Raw genomic sequence first — 24,007 nt, forward strand, 5'->3', positions numbered from 1 at the left:
GTTGTCCTGCGGGTTCCAGGATCCCCTCGAGATACTGAAATCTTACACCAGACAGTGTAGTATGTGTGTGTAACCTGTGCACATCTAGTTTCCGTCTCTAGATTATGTTTATACCTAATGCAATGTAAACACTATATAAGTAGTTATTAATACTGTACTATTTAGGGACCAATGGCAAGAAGAAAAGGTGTGTATTCATCCAGTATAGTGTATTTTTTAAAATATTTTGGATCTGTGGTTGGTTGAATCAGTGGATGCAGAACCTGTGTATAGAACTGACTATAGTTTGGTACCACAGGGAAAACTGAGCAGAGCAAATCACACAAAACAAAGACCTAAGGATAAGCAGATCCAGGTTCAAATCCTTGCTCTGTCGTCTATCAGCAAGTGATGCAGGCAAAGTGCTTAACTTTAACTTAGGGATCCACACCTGAGGATGATGCTGCCATGCTCCTTACGTGATTGCTTTAAGTATCAAATGCAGGAAGCATCAAATGTTTCAGCAAGGTGCCAGCACATACATTCAAGGAAACACAGCTATGGTGATTACCAGCAGTGAGGTGTTCACCACTCAAAAATGGAGGCTCTGAGGGGTCCCTGTAAGCAGAGTTCCATTCAAAAGCCAGCCTACATTACGCGCCCAATAAAGAAGGCAAAATGAGAATGAGTTTTTCACACCCACAGCACTCTCATTGCATGCTTTGGGTCTTGCATGCTTTTTTCACTTTCTATATCCTTTCTTCAGTTTATTTAGGAAAAAACAAACTTTATAGAAAATCTAAAGAGAGGCAGTTTTTGTGCAAAGAGAAGGCCCCTACCTCAAATGCAGCACAGGACTTGATGGGATAGAGGTAAAGGTTGGTGACACTGTGTGGCCCAAGGTCCCCAGGCAGGATGCCTGCAGCTTCCTCTGTAGGAGTCTGCTGGGTGTTGGTGGTCTTGCTCAGAGTGGGGCACAAACTCATGGTATTCATAGTGGAGCTGGAGTTGTTCCAAACCCCAGAGTCCATGCCTTTCTGAAGTGAGATACAATCTCTTCCAGCGGCAGTGAGCATGTCCTGCACTTTCCCCTCTGCAGATGGGGTTCTGGCCTCCTCAGTGCTAGCCTGAGGGACATGCTGGTCACCTGGTGAGCCCAGGCGAGTGGCTATGATGAACCTGAGAAATGCTTGGGCATCCTCAAATGTGGACATGTACCCGAAGGAAATCCTCACAGAGCCGGTGGGCTGCCCATCTACAAGGTCAATATTGTCTCCACAGACATGACCAGCCTGAAATAAAAAGGAAATAAATCAACCGGAGGGCTCATACACCATGACTGGAAACAGTTTTGTAAAACAAATTTGATAATTTTTAAATTAACCCAGGAGATCAGATTGCAACACTAATATGCGCTGTGCTGCTGAGACACAGCTCTGAACACACAGGGCCCTCTCCCCGGATCTCGCTCTGCACAGCTGTGAACTAAAGCTGATACCAATCTCAAGGAGCCATGGAGAGCTGAAGAGAAATGCTTCAGGAGAACATTCACCCAGAGCTGCCGCACCGCTGACCCACAGAGGGGTCGGGAGATGAGCCAAAGTTTCAGACCTGCTGAGAGGTTGACTTTGTAGTCTACCAGGACTGAGGCCCAAGAAACACTTGCTGGCCACCCGAGACTATCGGCCTCTCTAGGACTGAAGGGAACCTGCGACCTGAGAATGGCCCCCAGGAGGTGGAAAGGGCAGAGGTGGCGGCCAAGGCCACTGTAAAGGCCTGTGTCAACTTGATTGTCCCTCCCAGGATAGGGAGGAGAGGCAGGAGGAGGTCATCCCCAAGTCCCGCTGCCTGATGATCGGTGTGACCATTACGCTGCCTGGGACACCACACCAGTGAGTCCAGCCGGTCACCCAGAGATGTGGCGATGGCATCCTACAGGGGCACGGCTGTGTCAGGAACTGCATCTGTTTATGTTCTGATCCTCTGCCACCCTCTCTGCCCCACCCATTCCCTCCCTCTCCTCCCGCTCCTCTCTCTCTCTCTGTTTCAATATTCAGAGCAACCAACAGAAACTCAAATTATAAATTATTTCAAAATAAATCAGGGCACTTTGCCACTCAAAATATTCTTATGAAATAGTTCAAAACAAACTGTACCCTAGAGTAAAAATCCTCAGCCTTGAGGATAGACAGGAAGGGTGGGGATTCTTGGATACACAAAATCTTTAAAACTGTGGAAGAATTCTACTGTACCCCCAACCCGAAGGTGACGAAACCAGACTAAAGAGTGTGTACTAGTATATCCCCTGTTAACAGCCCTCTCTGACTTTACATTTTTGCCCTGCAAGTAAAAAACGAACCAAAAAGCACTGCCATGAAAATGATATTTTAATGCCAAGAATGATGGTACGTGCCTTGTAATCCCAGCACTCGGGAGGCTGAAGCAGGAGGATTGAAGTGAGATCAAGGCCTACCTGGGCTATATAGTCAATTCAGCCAGACATGGCTTGAGAAAGTGGTGGGTGGCCCAGGGGGAGAACCAGCCAGTGTTTCTCGAGACCCTACCATCTTGGAACTTAGGGCGCTGGGAAAGAAAGTAACCCGCTCACCCCCTTGATAAGCAGCAAATGGGAGCCAGAGGTCTGAGCATCTCTTGGGAGGTTGACTGTATGCAATATAGCAAATAGGGGGGATTTCCTTCTAACATCTCTTTGAAAGCAATATTGTTATCACTGTTTTGCTTTGTTCTAACTAATTATATTGCTTTATTCAATATTCTGTTTTGATAAGTTCTATAACATTCTGTATTTGGTTTGATTTTGCTATACTTCATTGAAAGGACAACTACTGTGAAGATAACGAGATACACTATGGCATCTATTACTGTTATCCCAGTAACGTGCCATGACGTTCTGTACCAATTTCACTGCACTGTCTCAACTGGCTTTTGTTCTGTCTGGTTCTGTTGTATTTTACTACCTTCAAAATAAATTTTAAAAGGGAGGGGAAAAAAGAACAGCCAGAACTACATAGTGAGACTCTATCTTTTAAAAAAAAGGCAAGAAATAGTATCTTAAAATATTTTCTGTTGGGTTTTTTTGTTTTGTTTTGCTTTGTTTTTTAACCAGGACTCAAACTCAGAGCCTTGCTACTGTGCTACATCTGAGGCCCAAAATATTTTCCGTTCTTGATGACTCACTTTTTTCTTTGTACAGTCACAGAAAAGTCCCAAGAAATAAGCCCAAATGGCCAGCCCCTACCAGACAGGTGACCAGCCACAAGTGTAACCACCATGATTCCCAATGCTTGGGCCTCAGGGTCCTGTACTGACCTCAAAATACTTCTTGACCATCTCGTTGCTTATGCCCAGATGCCGCTGGCAGGCCCCTGTGTTACAGAAGCAGCCAGTTCGCAGGTGGATGTTGTACAGGCTGGCCATTTTGTCCACCTGTGGATCAAATATGATATTTTCAGATATCCCGCTTTACTCTGCTGGCCTGGGAGAGTTTCAGACCAGTGTCCTAACAATAAAACGATACCTGGGACGGGGGTTTAGTTCAAGAGCATAAGTGCCTACTTGGCAAACTCGAGGTTTTGAGTTCGATCCCCGGCACCAAAAAAGAAAAGATAATCTGAGCTTGGAAGTTTGCTCTAAGATGTATGCTCTATGGTGGGTTTACTAAACATTTTATAAAATATTACAGGAATTTAAAGCATCTCCAGCTGAATTGTAGAAGTATGCTTGAGAAAAGTGAAAATATCAAACAGGCTAAATCCTAAGAACTCACATTTCCAGTGAGGGCCACGAGAATAACTCAGTGGCGTTGGGGACTTGAGCAGCTCCTCAGCATCGGCTGCAGAGTCTGACAGCCCCAGCAAGGCACTGCATCACCTGGGCTCCCAGCCTGGCCCACAAGGGTCACCACCAACACCTGGTGATATCTATTTCCTGTTCCTAATTTCTCCAACTTCTGGTACATTCAGAATTGCTGCTCAGTGCAGAAGTTCCCAAGGCTCTTTCCTGCCCTCTGGAGGCTCAGGAATGTCATTCATATTGCCTGGAGCCCCCAGGATAATAGGTTCATCCTGAACCTTGGCTGTAGGTTGAGAACTCCACTCCCTCAGGGCCACAGAGCCTGGAGTAGATTCTCAGTCCACATGGCTCAGGCTGAAGTCAGGGAGGAGTCACCCACCTGCAGCTGGGGAAATGAATACATTGTGCCCAGATGGCTAAGCCCTTGAACTCATATGTGGCATGGCCAGAGGCAGCCACATGGAAGCATGGTGTGCCTTGTAGTCCGCCAGCCACCACGCTGGACTGAGCTGTCAGCTGGGCAAGGGGACCTCCCACAGAACCTTGTTAAGACCATAGTTGTCCTCACTGTGGCCGACTCCCTGGTCTATTAGAATAAAAAGAAATAACCTCCTGGCTGAACCAGGAGCCTTAGAAAAACAACTCTTCCTTCATCCTTAGCTAACAATCCAGTGGCGTAAAAACCTGTCAGTGGAATCCAAGAGGTCCCTAGCCCTGGGTGAAAGAACTCAGCAGCATCACTGGACAAGTCTATCTTCAGATTTTGGTCTCTACTCACAGGCCAGCTCCTAGGGAAATCCTCAGTCCCTAACAGAAAGGACAGAAGTTCCCCATGACCATTTTTCAACCCCCAAACTCACGGTCCTGGTTACCACTGCTGCAAAATGGTCAGCTAAACTTGGAAGAATAAGACCACTGTAGTATGCCACAGTGGGTTAGAAATTTAGGCTGCACACAGGAGAGATGGTCTGTCTCTGTTCCATTGTATCTTGAGTCCAAGTCAGAAAGATTCAAAAACTAAGAGCATTCTTTGAATTAATCATGAACAGAATTCTGTGGGCTATTTCTGCTTCTCATAGAAAAGGAGATCTGCCACGAATGATGTTACAACGTGGTGATATGCAATCAGATGCCAAGCTGTCTGTAACAAAATGACTTCAGCTGTGGTTCTGTCCACAGTACTTTTCTGTCTTCTCGTGATGGCAAGCTATCACCTGTTCCACTGGTAACAAAAGAATCAGCCTCTCTCTTCCAATTTAAAATTTCCTACTTTACCTGAGTAAAAAGGGCTTGAAAAATCCACAGCCTGGCTTGCTAGAACTGGATGATTGAGAGATAAAGACTTGGAGAGCAAGGGTTGGGGCTCCCCAGAAGTATCTGCACTTCATCCCAGCTATTTCCAGGGGTATAGAGGCCTCCACTGCAAATTTCAAGGCTCAGTAAAATTTTCAAATTCCAGAAAAGAGCAATTCTGTTCATCTGTAAGAAAAGCAAACCTACCTCGGAGTAACCAATGATGTTCCCGCTGTCATCCAGCACATTAAAATTGATGATTGGACCCTGAACTTCAGGGCTGCTGAACTCAGAGTCACTGTAAATCTGCACCACTGGGGCTCCATTTGAGTAGCGAAGAGATGACAGGGTGGCATAGGTGTACCGAGCCAGTGTGAAGGTGTGCTGTGCAATATTCTCCATGCCACCTCAATGCCAAGCAGAAAAGCAGAGTCATGAACCTCACAGGAAAGTCATTCTCACATTTGTAAGGAAACAAGATCACTACAGCTGGTCAACCTGGACCACACATTGATGATTTTAAGTGTTCGTGTAAATGGTACAGAATTGCCTGTATGATAAAGGTTTAAGTCTTTGGTACTGAAAAATAGTTTAGGCAGAATTTTTCTATAGGAATTCTTGTCATTCTCTTTTTTAAATATATGTGTGTATATCTATATAGTACTACTTAAAATTCAGATGATTTAGACCCTTTGATAGCAGATGGCAAAAATATACAATTTTATTATTAAAATATTTTTGCACTTTGTTTTTATTAATGTTTAAATCACTTTATACAATTAAAGAATTAAACAATTAAGAATACATGTTTAACAAGTATGAATCTTGAAAATACTATGCTAAATGAAATAAACTAGACACAAAAGGACACACGCTGAATTATTCCTTTATATAAGGTATCTGGAACAGCAAGGCAAAAGGTGTATCTTATCAGTGGTCACCAGAGGTTAGGGAGAAGAAGAATTAAGAAGCTAGTTTAGCAGGTAGAATTTCAGCTTAAGATGATGAAAACATTTTGGATGGAAAACATTTTGGTCAGTTGCACAACCATGTGTACCTAAAACCACTGAATTGTGCATTTACTAATTTCATTATATATATATATTTTTTACCACAGTTTTTTTTTAAAGCAACTTAATAGGAAAAAAATCAAGGTTTGCTATAATGTGGACCAGGATTGTCAACCTGTGCTTTCATAGGTGCCCCAAGTCCTGTTAGATGCTGCCACCTGTGGTTGGGGGTGGAAGGTTCTGCTAACATACTTCTTGGAAGAGGCTTGTTTTTCAGGGCTTGTCTGACCACCTTCTCCCTCTGTCTTGGACAATGCCCACTTACCGCCCTGCTTCACTATCAGGGTGACCCTCCTGTCCATGAATCCCTCTGCCCCAGTCCTGGGCAGAGGTTGAGAACCTGAAGAGTCCGTTATTGTAAAATAGAGAGGAAAGACTGCCTAACCAGTAAGCCTCACCCCTGCCTCACCACAACCCTGGCCCGAATGGCCAGCACCACTCAGTTCTCAGAGCTCAGCTCCAGAAGGAAGCTCAGCCCACAAGCACAGCACCACAGATCATGCCTGGCTCACCAGTCAGGCTGTTCCTATTGTGTTCTTCTGTGTCCATCTCCGGAAGATGGGACGTGTTATCTGCCTCCAGTGGGTGCTCCCCAATTATCCATGTCCAAAGCACAAATCAGGAAAGAAACTGCACTCATGCAAAGGCCAGTGACAGAAATAGTGGCCAGGAGCTTGGAGTTAGGCATTAGTCAGCCTGGGTTTAAATCCTAGCCTTCCTAGCTACCAGCTCCCTGAGCCACTACTCCGTTGAGGGCACAATGGACTTAACACCAGCTCCTCAATATGGCTTTAGATCCAGCAAGGGGAGAACTGAGTAAACCCCTGGGATTACCATTCCCTGTTCAGATACCATCCAGTGCACCCCCACAGCTACTACGCTTCTGATTCAGAATGTCTCCTACCAGTTAATTCTTTTAACTGACGAGCAACAGAAAACTCCCCAATACCTTCTTTGTTTCCTTGCTCTGAGAAGTCACATTGAAGATAATTGGAATCAGATTTAACTGCATCCCACGCCCAGTTACTACTGGTATGTGCCACTTACTCCCCTGCACAAACATCATCTCCTTTAGAACCACACCATTACCAGGACTCTCCAGGACACAGCTCATGAGAGCCAATTCCACATGGGTAAGAAGGTCCACTGACCTGTGAGGCGCTCCAGGGCATCAAATCCATGCTTTAATGCTATCACATCAAGGTATGAGATGGTGCCGTCTTCAAACCTGCAGTGTGGGGGCAGTGGAACAAGGTCAAGCTGTGGTCAGCACACTGCAAGTGCACTGTGTGGTATGTAAGGCCCATCTGATGTCAGGAGAGTGGCACCTTCCAGTAGGCACCCTCTACATTGTGTGAGAACCACTGCGCTTGCGCGCTCTCTCTCTTTCTCTTTCTCTCTCTCTCTCTCTCTCTCTCTCTCTCTCTCTCTCTCTCTCTCTCTCTCTATCTCTCAATCTCTGTCTCTCAGAAGACCCGCCTGGCTGCGTATGGTCTTGACCAGCTCTGCAGCTTTCCAGAACTACTTCAGACTTCCAAGGTAGAATGGCAGGGTGATAGAGAGCCACAGACACACACACACACACACACACACAAAGTTATCACTTTGAACCGCTTTGACAAAACAAGAGACTGCTTTGCTATCTAAGGAAGGATTTGGATTTAAAGCCTAGTGCTATAGGCTCTCGAAATACTGCTCTCTAACCACAAGAGGGCACCACTAACAGGACATCAATTCACAGCGATCAGCAAAGCAGCTATGAAGTTCTAACCAAAAGGTCCTCGGCGGTGATTTTGGTTAAAATGACACTGCCTTCATTAATATCGCAGATGCACACCTTCCTGATTGTCACAGTGTTATTTCTGCATTTCGTGCTTATTCGTTTCATTAGACTTACATCAAGTCTTTGTTGTCCACCTACTGTGGGTCAGGCACTGTCCTAGGTACTAAGGGTTCAGCAGAGAAGGAGATAGACAAAATCCCTGGCCTCATAGCCTTACATTCTATGAAACAAGGAATAAAACCCAGCAAAAAGACATGGAGAAACCAGGCAAGCAACATGCCAGAGTCTAATAAGTCCAATGAAGATGCATAAGTAGAGAGCAGCTGGTCGAGATGAGTCTGCTCTGAGGAAAATCATGTAAGCAGGGAGGGCAGGAGCAAGGGAAAGAACTAATGTTCACCAGGGCGGGGATGACAGTTACCGGGATGACTGTGGGGAGAGAGGGCGCAGCCAAGGCCCTGGGCAGCAGAAGCCTGGTACAACTCGGAGACAGCAGATCAGGGACTGGGACTGGATCTGAGCGAGCCAGGGGACTGAGGCAGGAGACAGACAGAAGTAGAGGTGGCGTGAAACTCCAAGTGCTGGAAGGCTCCACACAGAGGAGTGAGGATTCAAGGCGTCCTGGCTTTCAAGGAGGCCCCTGGGGAAGGACAGAACTCGGGTAATGGGGCGGGGGGGATGATGAGCAACCGCTGCCTTAGGCCAGTAAAGGCTTTCAATGGAAACATGGTACTTTGTATTTAACACTCTAGAAATAATCTGTGCTTAAAACACTGTCACTGCAATGCTAATTTCTTTAGAGAACTAATCCACACAAGTTGTGTAAAGATTATGAAAACATATACAAAACAAAGAAGGGAATTGGGAGATGGGTGGAGGGGAAAGGGACGGAAGGGAAAGAGATAAAAAAAAAAAAGAATTAAGATGTATTCTGTGTATGTACCAATGCCCCACAAGAGATGTAAAAATTATGTGCTGCAAACACGATGTACACTATTGGTGTGAATGTAACCTAGTACGACCATTATGGAAATCAGTATGGGAATTCCTCAAAACACTAAAGTTAGAAGTTCCATGTGACCCAGCTATTCTTCTTCTGTGTATTTTCTCCCCAAAGCATTAAAGACATCATACTATAGCAATATATATACATGCATGCCAATGTTCATAACAACACAATTAATAATAGCTAAATCCTGGAAGCAGCCTGTATGCCCATCAGTAGATGAATGGATAAAGAAAATGTGGTGTTTATGGGAACACTACTCAGTTACAAAGAGGGATAAATTTGAGACATTTGTGGGAAAATGGATGCACCTGGAAAATACAATGAGTAACGTAACTCAGACATACAAGCTTAAATACTGAATGGTATCTCTCACATGAGGACAGAAAGGTGCAAAGAGCACAACAAAGGATGGATAGGAGACATCGGGATAGACCTCTTGCAAATGAAAAGGAGTTTAGGAGACCAAGGTTAAGGAGAGAGGGGGAGACAAAGGGGAAGAAAGAAGAATTAAGACACTCTATGTAGAGGCATCAAATACCACAATGAATACAAACATTGTAAGTCATAAACATGAGCTAGGAATAATAACAAGAATGAAAATGGGGAAAGAGATATAGAGATGGAGGGAGGGAGGTGGATGGGAAGGGAATTTAAAAAAAGAATCAAGATGAATATAAACTTCATGTGCTGCAAATATATATTGATACAATTAAAAGGAAATGTACTAATAAAGAAAATGATCTGAAAAAATAAGCAAAAACTAATGGCAATATACCTAAAACTCATGATTAATCATGAATCAATTACTAATTGATGAATCACAAGTTAGTAAATAATCACTAATAAACTAAACATTAATTAATAATGACTTAAGTCATTAGTTGATCATCAATAAATAGTGTATTAATTAATAATTTAAATTCTTCCTTAGAATAAGAGAGGAAAGCCTTTTGTTTCCATCAAGGGTTGTATTTCATTGAATTACAAAATACAAAAGGTGAAGAGTATGGTTTTGGTTCAATAAGCATTTGGGTTGAGTACTATATATTGACTTCTAGTCTGAAGTTTGTAAGAAAAAAGTAATACTTATAATGCCAAATGAGGGCCAGGGATATAGTTGAGTGGCACAGCACCTGTTTGGCAAACTTAAGGTCCTGAGTTCGATTCCCAGAACCCACACAAAATGGCAAATGAATATGTTCTGCTTTCTGAGAGTCTTCAGGAGGTATGTGCTGTATGTAAAGTAATCCACCCAAATCAAAGCAAAGAGGTCCGGCCCGGCCCGGCCCAGCCCAGCCCACCCATACTCTGGCCCATAGCAAGCTGGCCTTTCCTTGCACTCAGGGTCCTATGGCCATGTTAAATTTGTAGTTTCTCTTTATTTTGCCTTTGATTTACATTATGTTTGCCAGTCATTCATTTCTTGCTTGGTTCTATGACATGTTAAATTATCATACATGGATTTAAAGATTTCACATTAGTATTCCTGCTTTAGAATCCCCGAACAATGGAAATGTCCTTTAAATAAAAAAGACTGTAAAGTGTCTCATAACACGTATCAATGCCCTCTCTCCCCTGGTGCTTCACCCACATTAGCTGTAAAGGGATAGTACCATCACCCCCAGGCTACAGGAAAAACATAAGGTACAGAGATCAAGCCATGTGTCCCCCAGCTGCTGACCCACCCCCTCAGTAGCCCAGCTGCAGGCCAACAGCCAACCCTGACTCTACCACTGAGGTGTGGCTCTGTCTGCAGGATCCAGAGGCTGCACCCCGGTATGTGGCAGACTAAGCCACCTTACCCTCAGCCCCAGGCCTTTGCTGGCACCAGCAAGGTGATTAGTTCCCTACTTTGACCTCATGGTGGCCCCTACTGCTGAATTCAGTAGAAGTCCAGGTCAGTGACCATTTCATCTGCCACACGTATTCAAAGTGATGGTGCTGCCACCACCACATTGGAGAGTCCTCACCATAACCCATACCAGCGTCCTTGCAGCCTGTGGAAAGGATAGGCCAGTGGGCAAACCTTTCAGACAGGAGTGTCCAAACTGCAACCCAAAACCCACTTATTTACTGCAAAGTGCCAGCACTGTAATTAAACCTAAATACTGTGGTTTTAGTTTAGAAAACACTCATACGCTTGGCCCACATGCCAACAGACAGGGCTCTGTGTGCCCGCTATGGCATGTGTGAGACAGTTTCACCACCAATGGCAGAGACCAAGGAAGCCATCAAGGCCCCCCACCTGTTTGAGGATGGCCTGCCCTCACCTTCCCGTGGATGCTGCCCCCCATCCCTGGAGGCCTCTGATCCTGCTGAGCCTTCCTGCTAAGAGGCCAAGCAGAGCTGGCTCCAGCTGGTGGAGAATGAGGGTGCTGCCACTGAGTCCTTAGCAATTACTGCCACCATTGTGAGTGCTGTGGGGTCAAGTTCAGTGCCACATGGCGACAGAGACCACTGAGCTGCCTGTGGCATGCTCCAAACAACCTCTGCATCCCAGATTTGAGTCCTGCTGCCAATCCATCCCTACCAGCAGTGATCAGCACCCCTAACTCTGTGGCTTAGACACACCTTGCATAATCCCATAGGTGACACATGCCAACCTGCTTTGGAGAGCTGTACCAGCCACCCCCAAGGCAAAGTTACCTTTCAGCCACCGAAGGCCTCGAGACGTAAAAGTCTTCTCCCGCAAGGTAGGCAGCGGCGGTCCCACCTCCAAAGTAGCTTTTCCTCAGTAATGGAGCCACGCGATTATTGATCAGCAGAGCACCCAAACCAGTGGGGAATCCGAAGATCTTGTAGAAGGAGATGGGGACAAAGTCTGCCTGGTGAGCCGACAGGTCCAAAGGGGAGGTGCTCACGTAAGAGGCTGCATCCAGCAACACGAACCACTTCCCAGGCACATCCACAGGGCCCAGCCGCCCAGACTTGACCTGCTCTATCCAGGAGAGGGGATATCTAGTTCCCGAAAAGTTACTTTGGGCTGGGTAACAGAAGAGGTGTGGAAGCTGGCAGTCAGGGTCACAGGCCACAGCACCCCGTTCCTCGGCTGCCCGCATGTCCTCCGGGCTGACTGCAGTGGATGTGATGTCCATGGCCTCGGCAACCTTCCTCATGCCTACCACAGAGGTGTGGTTGTCAGTGAGGTAACAGAACTGACTCTTGCTGTTCTCTGGGCCTCTGGACACCCAAGGAAAGGCTTCTGCCACCAGTTTGAGGGCAGCTGTGCTCCCGGATGTGAAAACCATGCTATAGTCCTCGGGCGTGGTGTGAAAGTGTGCCAGAACCCTGGAAGAAGCAGAGAGTCAGGTGGTGTCAGGGCCTCCACACTGTCTGGAGGTTATTTCTACAAAGTAGAACATGGTTCTGCCACAGCTGTGAAGTTAGGACTCAGGCAGTGGATGGCACTGGAGATTAATCCATTCCCAATGCAACACACCGAAACCCACAGTGAACTTGGTGTTGGCCGAATACACCTTCTCCTTTGATGTGTCTCCTTTCAGGTCCACCACAAATTTTCAATCATCAACCTGTTTCACACCCCTTTTAATCTTGGCAATCCTATCACCAAACTGTTATTTCAAATCTGAAATAACTTGAAGTTGTATTACACATGTAGCTTTAGGTACCACCTGGAAATTAGTTACCAGGAGCCAATTATTATATATTTAAAATTATAACAAGCTATTTAACAACTAGTTAAAAGAGATGGGTTGGTGGGTATCAGGTGTAGTGGCTCACACCCGAAATGCCTGCTATGAAGTGGCTGAGGAAGGAGGAACACAAGTTTAAGACCAGCCTGGACAATTTAGCAAGACCTTGTCTCAGAAATAAACACATAAATAAAGGAACAAACAAACAAACAAGGGGATATAAACAGACAGTGCTTTTTTTGTTTCTGAAAATAAGACCTTGGAACACAGATCATGCCTTGTGATCTCATTATTCCCTCAAGCCTACTTTAAACAACTGTGTAACTACACAGCCACCTACCTGGGCTTCTTGTCTACCCCATTTGGTACCTAATCTCACCTTTGTGTCCTCTGACTGATACTTATCATCATGTGTGCATTCCTTTAGAGATAAATGTGATCTTCCTGAAACCTACTCAGAATCTTTGTAGAGCATGGGCAGATGCTTAGAAGGAACACACATGTGGCCAGGGCAGGCAGGTGTCCCTGTCACTCACCTGTAACGCACCTGCTCCACAGTGTCATGGGTGAGCTTGCTTGAGATGCTCTGGCTGTGAGGATTACCTGGCAGGTCACAAAGATAAAACATTAGGGTCATTATTATGTTGTCTCCTCTGGTGTTCTTTCAAAATGCTCTCCCTCATTTCTCAAAAAGCTAAAGATAGAACTACCCCATAACCTAGCAATTCCACTCCTAGTTACCTACCTACCCAAAACAAATAAAAATATATGTTCATCCAAAGGCTTGTGTGCAAATGTTCACAGCAGCTCGAATATAAAGCCAAATTCCAGACACAATATAAATGCTCATGAACTGGGGAACAGATAGACAAAATACAGTATATTCACACAATGGACAATTATTTGGCAATAAAAAGGAACAAACTACTGGCTATGCCATAAACAAACTTCAAAACACACTAACTGACAGACTTAGAGGCTACAAGTGGTTGTGTGATTCCATTTAAATGAAATGCCCAGTTAGAGGCGGGGGTGGCAACGGGGTCTAACTGCAAATGGGCCTGAAGGACCTCGTGGGAGAAAGTGATTGACAGAGATGGTCGGCTCACTCAGTGAAAGTACTAAAAACACTGAATTCTATATTTGAAATAGGGGGATTTTAGGATATGTAAAATATAACTCAACAAAGCTGCTGGGGGGCCCGCTTTTCACTTATGAAATAAAATGGGGCCCAGCAAAAGGGGTTTAGAGCTGGAAGTTAGCTCAGAGGCAACCAGGCCAAGAGCCTTTTCTGTTAGTCCCCCTACAGGTGGCCAGAGGCTCTGCTTATTAACTCCAGAGAACCAGGACACAACCCCAGGATACAGAGCCATGAATCCCACTTACATAGCCCCCTCTTCTGCGCCACTATTCCCTCCATCGCTGCTGGAACTGTCCCTGTAGAAATGCACCCATCTCCCCCTCCAGACATGTGAAAGGAACAGATTCCTTGTCTTTCGACTCTAGAAACAAAAGGCTCCCCACCTCCCTGCTCTTTGGTGATGTCTATCCCCCCTGCACACACACACACACACACACGCACACGCACACACACTCTAATGTCCCCTTGTGCATCCCAAAGAATCCTACTCACTCTCCAAACTCAGTTCACAGACAAAAGCACAGAGCTCTGGCAAAGCCTGGCCTGGTATTTCTCATGCGCAGGGCCACGTGTGCTTGTTCCCACAGGCTTGGCTTTTTTTTACTTTAGTGTTTTCCCCTACCTCACCCTGAAGGGTCACACTGGGTTTCTGGTCCATGCAATTACCAGTAATTCATGTTTCACGTCACTAATAACCTATGAGACTTGATACTTGTCCTCATCACCTTCCCTCACCTGGGATCTTAGCCCTGTATCATCAGGACCAACTGAAACCCCAAGCAGCCACCTCTCGGGATAACAGCTTTACTATGGTTGTAGTTCCTATCAAGGTTACAGAAGGGGCATTGCAGGTCTCTCTGAAAATCACGGATTAAAGTCAAGATAAAGTTCCTAGTTGGCAGCTTCCCTGATGGTTTCCCCAGGTTCATTTTTTAAAACTTTTTATTAATACATATTTGTAGTATGTAGTGATGGATTATTTATTGTGGTGGATTGGTACAGAATAGATCTTAATTCTTTTTTATTTTCTTTTTCATCCTCCCACCCTGCTCCTTCCATCTGTTGATCTACTTCCTATTCATAAAGTTTTATTTTCATTTTTTTCTCAATTCTTTTTTTCCATCTCCTTTTCCTCCTTTCTTTCCCCCTCCCTCCTTATCCATTTGAAAAAGATTTTCCTACTTTCCACTTACCCATTCTATAGCTATAGATACAGATAGAGATATGCAATACATAAGCTTGTGTGTGTATGTCACTTAACATTATGGTCTCAAGGTGCATCCATTTACCTATGAATACCTCATGCTGATCTCCCTTTACACCACGGTAGTACTGCACTGTGTATGACCAGCACATTATTTCTCTGTGGGTGGACACATAAGCTGTTTCCAAGGTCTAGCTATTAGGAATTGTGCAGTTGTAAACATGAGAACATGTGCATCCCTGTAACACAATGACTTTATGTCTTTGACTTTTTTCTAAGATATAAAGTTCAATGGCTACCCACAGCTGAGGTTCAAACACCTTAGAGTAGCAAAACAGAACTAACATGATTAGAGGTAGCCAGGCTGGAGTAAGGTTTTGGTTCTGAAACCAAATGTCCAGACGAATCAGCTCAAGTCCTTCCTGGCTGTGCAGCCTTGGGTTAGTTACCCATCCTCTTACGTGCACACCTATAAATTAGGGTAATGAGAGAACCTGTATTTTTTGGGCGGTTGTCAGGATAACAAGGATAACCCTTGGAAAGCACCGGGGACAGTACCTGACACATACGTGAGTCGCTGATGAATGACACTGATCACTATAATTGCTGAATATTACAGCTGTTATTATTTCAAACTCCCTTTCCAAAGTCACCCCTGAACAGCTGTGCTTCTGACAAATGCCCTCAATGGTGGCCCACTGGTCCTAAAACACAGTGACCTGCACAGGCCTGCCTCTCCCTGGACACCTCATCCATGTTCCTCTCTCTCCGTAGACCTCAGCTGCTTCCTGAAAACCCTACTAGATCTTGGCATATGCTATTACCACTGCCTGTGCACCTTCTCCTCTTCTTTTCCTCGCGAATCTGGCTCAACCTTTGGCATCCACTTCACTCCCAATAGAGCTTTCCCTGACACATACACTGCCAACCACTGTCTCTGCAAATACATACTCCTATGGGCCACATACCTTTGAGTCATAGACATTCACACCTGGGTGATTATATTTATTTGATGATCCCTGGATTAAGATCTTGTCTTCTGGAACTAGTCTATACTTTCCACAAAGAAAAGGATCATGTTTATTTTGCAACCATAGTGTCTCAATAAACATTCATTGCGGTGAATGAATGAATGATGTTCCTCCTGCTGCCTCACCCCTGCACATGCAGAGTCACCCACAGTACCAAACACAGCACCTTCAAACTTCCAGGCCCTTCCTGACACAGACCCATTCTTCTGGGAGTAACCTGTGCACACCTGAGCTGGACCTTTCCATCCTGGCACTGTGTGAATGATACACAATGACCCTGGGCACTTGCCTGAACCCCTCTGTCTGACATGAGGCTTCATCAGCTTTGTGTTCTCGGTGCGTTCTCCATCAACACAACATCATTAAACACAAACTTAGCAAGAGTACAGCCGGTAGTTGGTTAAAACCAGTTTTGGTGGAATTTTTTTTTCTTACCATAAACATTTTCCATGAGATCCTTAGTAAAGTTTGTGAGCTGGCTTTGGGGGAACAAGGTGGCTCCTGCATGGTCAAGATAGATAGTTTCTGGAGGGAAAAATATAAAAATAATAATAATAATAATAAAGTTGCAGGTTGTTTTGCACAGATCTCCCAGATGTTTTGCCTAAATCAGTTGTTGAGCCCACCCACTACCCATTTAACATCACACCAGGCCACTGATTTTCCTGAGCAGTTGGATGTGTTGCTTCTTATCCACATCCAAGCGTGAACAAGGAGGAACAGAGCTTCTGCTTAATGAGCTGCAAAGCCCTGAGGGAGCCTTCTTGATTAACCAGTTCTCTTCAGATCCTTGAATTGCATCCCACACAGATGAGGTGCCCAGCAAATATTCGCAATAAACAGTAATACAATTATTTCACCATGATTCACTCACACCTATTCTGGAGGTTCTAAGCCATTCCTGGAGGGGTGAGTCCTAATTCTGTTTTCCCATGGGTACATGGCTGGTAGAAGAGAGAGTAGGTACAACTTCTTCGAGGAAAAGCCATTTGGTAATATCAGTCACATACTGTGATGCAGACTCTTCTGGACCTAGCAATCTCTCTTATAAATACCCATCCTTTTGTGAAATGACCTGTATAGTACATAGGATATTGAATGTAACATTGTAATAGGAAAAATTGAAAAAAAATGTTTCAGCTGGATGTGGAGGCTCATGCCTCTAATCCCAGCACTCAGGAGGCTGAGGTGGGAGGATCGATGTGAGTTTGACACCAGTGTGGATTACATAGTGAATTCAAGGCCAGGTACTGTCCTAGCAACAACCCCTCTCTTGGTGCCCAAATCTGCATTAGTAACTTTTTCATAGTGAGACATAAAACCAGACACCTGAAATTTAAAGAGTACCTTGCACTACGTAGCCAGACCCTGTCTCAAAAAGAAAAAGAAAAATGTCTATCAACATACATTTAAAATAAAGAACTGTGGTTTTTTTTTTGTTTTTTGTTTTTTGTTTTTTTTTTTTTTTTTGTCTTTCTCATTTTTATCGGTACCAGGGATCGAACTCACGACTGCCTGCTTGCAAGGCAGGCGCTTATGCCGCTGAGCTAAATCCCCAGCCCCTAAAATAAAGAACTGTTACACACTTATCTAGGACTTTATACTACTAACACATGGAACAAACCCTGAAATATTGTTTCAAATACACACAATGTCAATAGATCTATTTATTCTTTTATTCACTTAAATATTTGATGTTGTATATGATTAATTTTTACTTTTAACATTTTACTGATATATAATCCACTTACCATAAAATTCTTCCTCTTAAAGCACATGATTCACTATCCTATTTTATTATTTTATTTTTGCAGTACTGGGGATTGAACCCAGAGTCTTTGCACTGAGCTACATCCCCAACTCCTATTCCATTTTGAAATTCTTAGTTTTTGACAAATTGCTAAGTTGCCTAGGCTGGGCTCACCTAGATGTCCCCCAAATGCCTCATGTGCTCACATACAAGACTTCTGGGTTGTGGGGCTCATCACTGATTTGCTATTAAGAGACGGGATCCAGTCAGGCGTGGTGGCTCACACCTGTAATCCCAACACTCAGAAGGTTGAGGTGGGAGGATCTTTGTGAGTTCGAGATTATCCTGGGCTACAAAGTAAACTCAAGCCAGCCTGAACTGCATAGCAGACCCTGTCTCAAAAAGACAAAAGAGAGATGGGATCCAGTGAGAAGACTCAGGTCATTAAGGGTGTGGCCTCAAGGGTTTCTCTCCCTCTCACGCTTCTCCCTTCACTCTCTGCTTCCCAGCCACTGTGCCATGACGTGCTTTTCTTCTGCCATACTCCTGTGCCTCACTGGCCTGCCTTGGAGCCAGCTGACTAGGAACTGAGACATGAGCCAAAATTAAATCTCTCTTTAAATTTCAGGTGTCTGGTTTTATGTCTCACTATGAAAAAGTTACTAATGCAGATTTGGGCACCAAGAGAGGGGTTGTTGCTAGGACAGTACCTGACCATCTGGTTCAGAAGCCTTTGAAAGTGATCTGTGGGAGGAGTTTGGAAATGTTTGGAGACACTGGCTGGAAAAGCAGCCCTAGAATGCTGTCAGCCCCTCTTAATGGGAGATTCAGGTTGAAGCTCAGAAGACTAGAATGCTGACTAGAAAGTAGAGGGTACAGACCAGATTCGGGAGGTTTCTTTTGGGAAGAAGGAATCCATCAGCGCTTGAACTTAAGCCCATGTATGTTAGGCTCTGGCAGAAAATTTGTTTTCATTTTTGCTCATGTCTTGAGACTTTGTGGGAGACTAAGAGTGGTGGACTAATTAGTCTGGCACAGGAAATTTCAAGGAGCTCAACATTCAGGCTATGGAATAGGTACTGATGGACGCTTTTAGCCAGCTCTACATGGAGAATCAAGAGCAAATAACACAGCTGAGTAATTTTTAAAGTTTTCAGTTTCACCAAAGAGGAAGCTCAACTCCTATCAAACCTGGAGCATAGCCAGGTGTGGTGGTGCACACCTGTAATCCCAAAAGTCAGAGGCTGAGGCAGGAGGATTACTTCCAATTCAAGGCCAGCTTTGGCTATATGGAGGTCAAGGCTAGCCTGAACTACAAAGTGAGCCCTGTCTCCGAGCAATAATAGCAACAACAACAACCAAAAGCTGGCGCTTATAAAGCTGAGGCAGAGGAGAACTTGGTTGCTGAAAAGATTAGCATTAAAAGAAATCAAATACTTTACATTGGGGCAATACAAGAGGCACCTTGAGGAGATGAACTTGAAAGATTTCACTAGTAGAAAAGTGAAAGCTTCTGTTTAGAGAAGAGAGTCCCAGAGTATACTGCTTAAGAATGGCAGTTGGAATTTGTTCTCTTTGTTCAGTTTAAGGATTTGTTTCCTTGTACTCAGAGACCTCTGCAGCTGTGACTGGGGGGTACTGTCTGAGTGGCAATAGACCTTGGCATCATCCATATGCTCTTGGTTTTGAATGCATGCAAAGTGTAATAGTTACAGGGCCATTGAGGCTTTCACCCAGATTTCAGAAGAAGGCCTGGGAGGCCATTCAGAGTGCCCTGACAGCACAGTGTGCAAAGCTGTGAGAGTGAAGAGGAAAGTGCAGTGGAGACCCCAGGAAACTGGAGAAGCACTTGATCCAGTTCCTGGCAAACAGAAATCAGCCCATGGTTTTAGTTGTTAATAGAAGCACTCAAATAATCCCAAAGCCAACTGGTATTATATCTTCAATAGAGATAATTCCAAGGCGTTTCCTGGGTCATGCTCTGTTATGATTTACATCTAAAATACCCCTTCCAGAGTAGGCATGGTGGGAGACTCTGTAATCTCAGCACTTGGCTTGCTGAGGCAGGAGGATTGCCTTGAGTTTGAGTTCCACATAACAAACTGATAGTTCCAGCCTAACCTAGACTGCATAGCAAGACCCTGTTTCAAAAAAAAGGTAAAATGCCCCTTTAAAACCTTTTATATTCGGAGGTGGGGTTTCTAAAAGGTGACCAGATCAAGGGGGTTCTATATTTATCAGTGGATTAATACAAGTTCATAGCTGTCTGTGCTCTGAGAGGGTGGGCCTAGACTGGTTGGAGGTGGGTCACTGGCTGTGTGACCTGGAAGGGTGGGTGCACTCTGAGTTCTCTTCTCCCTCTGCTCTCTGCCTGCCATGGGTTGAGCCCCCTTCCTCCACAGCTCTTCTGCCATGCTGTTTCAGCCTTGGAGCCAACCAACCAGACTGAATCCTCTGAAAACTGTGAGCCAAAGTAAACCTCTACTCTAAATTGTGAGTATCAGGTATTTTGTCCAGGAGACAAGGAAAGCAACTAGTAGACATTTCATCAATATTCTGGTTCACACAGAGTTCAATTAGTACTGTAAGCTTTCCAAAAGGATTTGAACTACATCTATATACACAATGTACTCTCCACACTAAAATGAGAAAACTCCCATCCAACTGATTAAATGAAACATCTCAACATTTAAAGGTTGAGCATTTAATTATCCCAGAACCTCCACTTATCAGATAAATGTTCAAACTCACAGGAAAAAGAAGAGGTGATACAGTACTATTTTTGTTTGGTTGGCTGGTCTGTCCTTCCCTGCCATCTCTTCTATGAATAAAAACTGAGCTTGTTCTTAGACTCCCAGAGGGGTGGGTGGAGTGTCAGTTTAGTTCACAAAAGTCCTCTTCACCCATGATGTACAGGAAATGCTGGAAACTGCTCTAAATCACTGAGGACACACCTAACAGGACAACAAATAGGCAGATGTGACAGCGGCTCTGGAATCCTAGCTGCCGGGACTGTTTCGTTCTAGAGGAGAAATGTGCTATCCCCTGAAGAACAAGAGTGAAATCAGGAGGGGCCCTGAGCAGGCCTGTGTTTTACAGGGTAGTGTTGAGGGGGGAGAGCAACCAATGGTGGGTGTGAAGGATCAGAGCTAGAAAGGGATTTGGGAGATTAAGGACGTATTGTGCTGAAATAATAATCCATTAATGATAGAGGCGCTGGGCTTTGCTTCTAAAGAATGGAGGGACTCCTCCCCTCTGCACCTGTGTGCTCATGGCATCAGACAATTTCTGTGTGGTAGGAAATTTCCATAAGAAAGAGGAAGAGAGAGGGGCAGCGAAAGTAGTGGGGTGAGAGGCTGTCTCCAGCAGGCAATAATGCAGTAATGTCCACAGGGGGCAGAGAGGAACCCGGAGGCCCAAAGAAGTAAGCAAGGACCCCCTGCCTCCCTCCAGCCTCTTTCCGTGCGTGCATAGAGCCCGGAACTGCACAAGCAGGAGACCACAGCCCACACCACCCTTGAAGGGAAAGAAACAGTTATCCTTCAAAACATGGAGACATGACTCAAAGAGCTTAGCTCTGCCGAAAACACGGGAACGCTCGCCAGTGGTTCATAAACAGGAGAGTAAACCTGGACCACGACTGCCTTCCTCGACTGCTGTCCCTGCCTTACTACCAGGCAGGCAGATCTGAGGCTTCATGAAGCAGCCCCGACTCAATGTCCATTGCACACGGGAGTTTCAAAGCTAAAGCAGTGAGCTGCCATGGCCAGATCGAGCTCGATTTCTGCTCAATCCTTCCGCCTTGCGGAACTCCCCGTGTTCGAGTCCAATTTACCTACCGGCTTGTCCCGTTCTTAATGTTCCAACTAGGCAGTTCGCTAATTTTCAACTCTCCCTGGAAGCTGGAGGTGGGAAGCACAGTTTCGACCGCAAGAATGAGAAAAATGAAGCTTCGAAAATGAAAGTTGCAAGCGGATCACTCCAACGGAGCCCGGGGCGCGGTCTCGGAAGAGCCTTGCCGGGAGCCCGCAGCCGGTGGGTCCCAACCCCGCGGCCCCGGAGGAACCATCCTGACCCCGCGCCCTGCTGCTGCCCTCGGCGGTGTCAGAGCAGTGGTGGGCAGCGGACTAGCAGCATTTTGCAACCTTGACTGCACCTCGACCTTTAGAATCGTGTCGTTCCGCGGCAACAGCGGCTAGGGAAGGTGAAAAGGGACGAGGTCGGTGCTGCCCCACTGGAGAACCCAGGGAACAGCAGCAGCCAGAGGTCTTGGGGTTACAGGAGGGACCCCAGGCAGCAGTATCCACAAAGCGGACAGGTGGACACATCCCTCCTCTTCTTTCCCTTCAAAACGCTCCCCAAAGGACACGGTGCCGCTCCCACCGGGAGCAGAAAACAAACCAAAAGCTCCTTCCAGGTTCACGCTGGCGCCCGCGCGCGTCTCACCTGCCAGGCGGCCGAACTCGCTCTCGCGCAGCTCGCGCAGGCTGCGCTGGCCGTAGCCGCGGGCAAGGCGCGGCGCGCTCGGGTCCCAGCACTGCGGGAAGGCCAGCGGCTCGGCCCCCGGCCCCGCCGCCTCGCCGGCCATGGCCCACGTCTGCCCACCGAGCCGTCAGCCCGGCCAGCCCGGGAAGTGCGCAGGACCCGCCCGCGGCGACTCCGCCCCGGCTGCGCCTTTTTTGTGGCACCGTCCCGGTCCGGGGCGGCGCCTAGCGGGGCGCGCTGACTCACGGCGTCTTGCCTCTGTCCCGCCTGGTCGCCCCAGGGTCAGGGACTCCAATGACAGCTTTTGTTGACTTTGAACAAAGTCCCAGTGGAGCCCACGAAAAGGAGCCCCGACACCAAAAAGGTGAATTTCTCTCCTGGTTGTTACGGAAGTGCCAGTGGAAGAAGCAACGAGGATCTTTTTTCTGCTCTGCACAGCGCCAGGGACCTCAGCCACCTCGGTGCAGCTGTGCGACGGGGCAACTGCAAGGAGACAGACTTCTCCGGTGCTGCGTCCTACTGGGCGCGCGCTCTGCGTTTCTGAGATCGCGTCTGAGCTGAGGGAGATCCACTAGCTCTCATCGGAGATCCACTCATCCGAGATCCACTAGACAGCTCACGTCGGAACAGCGAAGCTCCTAGGCCAACCAGGCGAGGGCGCCTCCTGGCTCCTCCCTCCCGGCTGTAACCCTCCCCCTCACTCCGGAGCGCTTGGGGCGGGAGAAGCCGTGCCCCTGAGCTCCACAGAGTCCCAGGAGGGGGCCAGAGGGCGAAATGGGGCCAAAGTACTCCGAGGTGGGCAGGGTTTGAGGAGTGAGGGTGTGGCTCGCGTGCGATCAGAGGTACTGGCCAGCTACACGGGATGGGGTGCCAGGAGATCAGGTACTGCGAAACCCCGGCGAGGAGCTGGGTAAAGAAACAAATTTTGGGGGAGGTGACATTGTGGAGCGCCCTAGGTCGAGGCGTTGTGCTGGGGGAGGTGGTGGCAGGAGAGGTGCGCAGATATAAGTGGACACGTTCCCCTCGCCTCAGTCCTTCCGTTGTGCGCAGAATGGAGGACCCAAGTCAGGGACCCAGAAGCCTTACCGCAGTGCGACAAGGCGGGAGGGTGCTATACCTCAAACTCGCATCGTGCGACACCCAGGCGAGCACTATCTGCGTGGCAATGGTGGTGGCCCAGCATGTGCCTTAGGCCACAGAGGTCTAAGTGCGGCCCTGCCTCTCCGCACTGGGTACTGCCTGCTTGGAAGAAGCGGGACAGGAGTCCTGGCGAGGAGCTGTGGGTGCTCGCTCAGAGACCCGGATGGTGCCCAAGTGATGGATTTCCGAAGGACTGGCCCAGGGTGACTGGATGCTGTAGGAGCCAGAGACTGAGTGTATGCAGAGAAAAGGATCTGAGGCACAGGACATAATATGGGGCTTGAACAAGGTCATATAAATGTCTCCGAACTCAAGAAGCTTTGGAGATACATTCATACAGACGGTTGTGAAGCAGGACCTTTAGACGCAGAGCCCTGACAACAATGGTATTTAATGGGCCTCTGCCTCCTGCTACATTCCATGAGAAGGTTCAGATACACAGGGGGAGAGTAGGGGTGAACACCAGGTGGCGTGTAAGGCTGAGATGCCAATTAGGAGAATAATCGATTTGCAGGTTAGGTGGTGTGTTATGACCTAAATGGAGACACCTGTTATCTCGGTGCAGCTGGCAGCAGGTCAAGTCTCCCTCAAATGAGGAAGGGGAGAGGCTGTCCCACTGCCTGGCCTCAGAAGAGCTTTGCTTGTCAGTCTTGTAG

The 24,007-nt window shown here is 46.5% G+C and overlaps 1 protein-coding gene across 2 annotated transcripts in view; it reads right to left on the minus strand.

Annotated features, from left to right (window-relative positions):
• The window catches only part of Mocos (molybdenum cofactor sulfurase), a 52,104-nt gene extending 29,209 nt beyond the window's left edge, over window positions 1-22,895 (minus strand). The window contains exons 1-8 of one of the 2 annotated variants that reach the window (XR_010041452.1): window positions 22,173-22,895; window positions 16,412-16,501; window positions 13,137-13,203; window positions 11,594-12,235; window positions 7,307-7,383; window positions 5,293-5,492; window positions 3,310-3,426; window positions 819-1,271 (exon numbers count right to left, since the gene is read on the minus strand). Coding sequence is in view for 1 of the 2 variants with exons in the window: in XM_003474002.4 (XP_003474050.1) it covers window positions 819-1,271; window positions 3,310-3,426; window positions 5,293-5,492; window positions 7,307-7,383; window positions 11,594-12,235; window positions 13,137-13,203; window positions 16,412-16,501; window positions 22,173-22,314 (1,788 nt within the window). In the remaining variant the exon portion in view is untranslated. The remainder of the gene's footprint in view (window positions 1-818; window positions 1,272-3,309; window positions 3,427-5,292; window positions 5,493-7,306; window positions 7,384-11,593; window positions 12,236-13,136; window positions 13,204-16,411; window positions 16,502-22,172) is intronic. The other variant, XM_003474002.4, reaches the window with a different exon arrangement.
• Between the last annotated feature and the right edge of the window lie 1,112 nt (window positions 22,896-24,007).

Source organism: Cavia porcellus, unplaced genomic scaffold (genome assembly GCF_034190915.1).
Source record: "Cavia porcellus strain 051 isolate PalLab524CR breed Dunkin Hartley unplaced genomic scaffold, mCavPor4.1 scaffold_20, whole genome shotgun sequence".
Classification (NCBI taxonomy): Eukaryota; Metazoa; Chordata; class Mammalia; order Rodentia; family Caviidae; genus Cavia; species Cavia porcellus.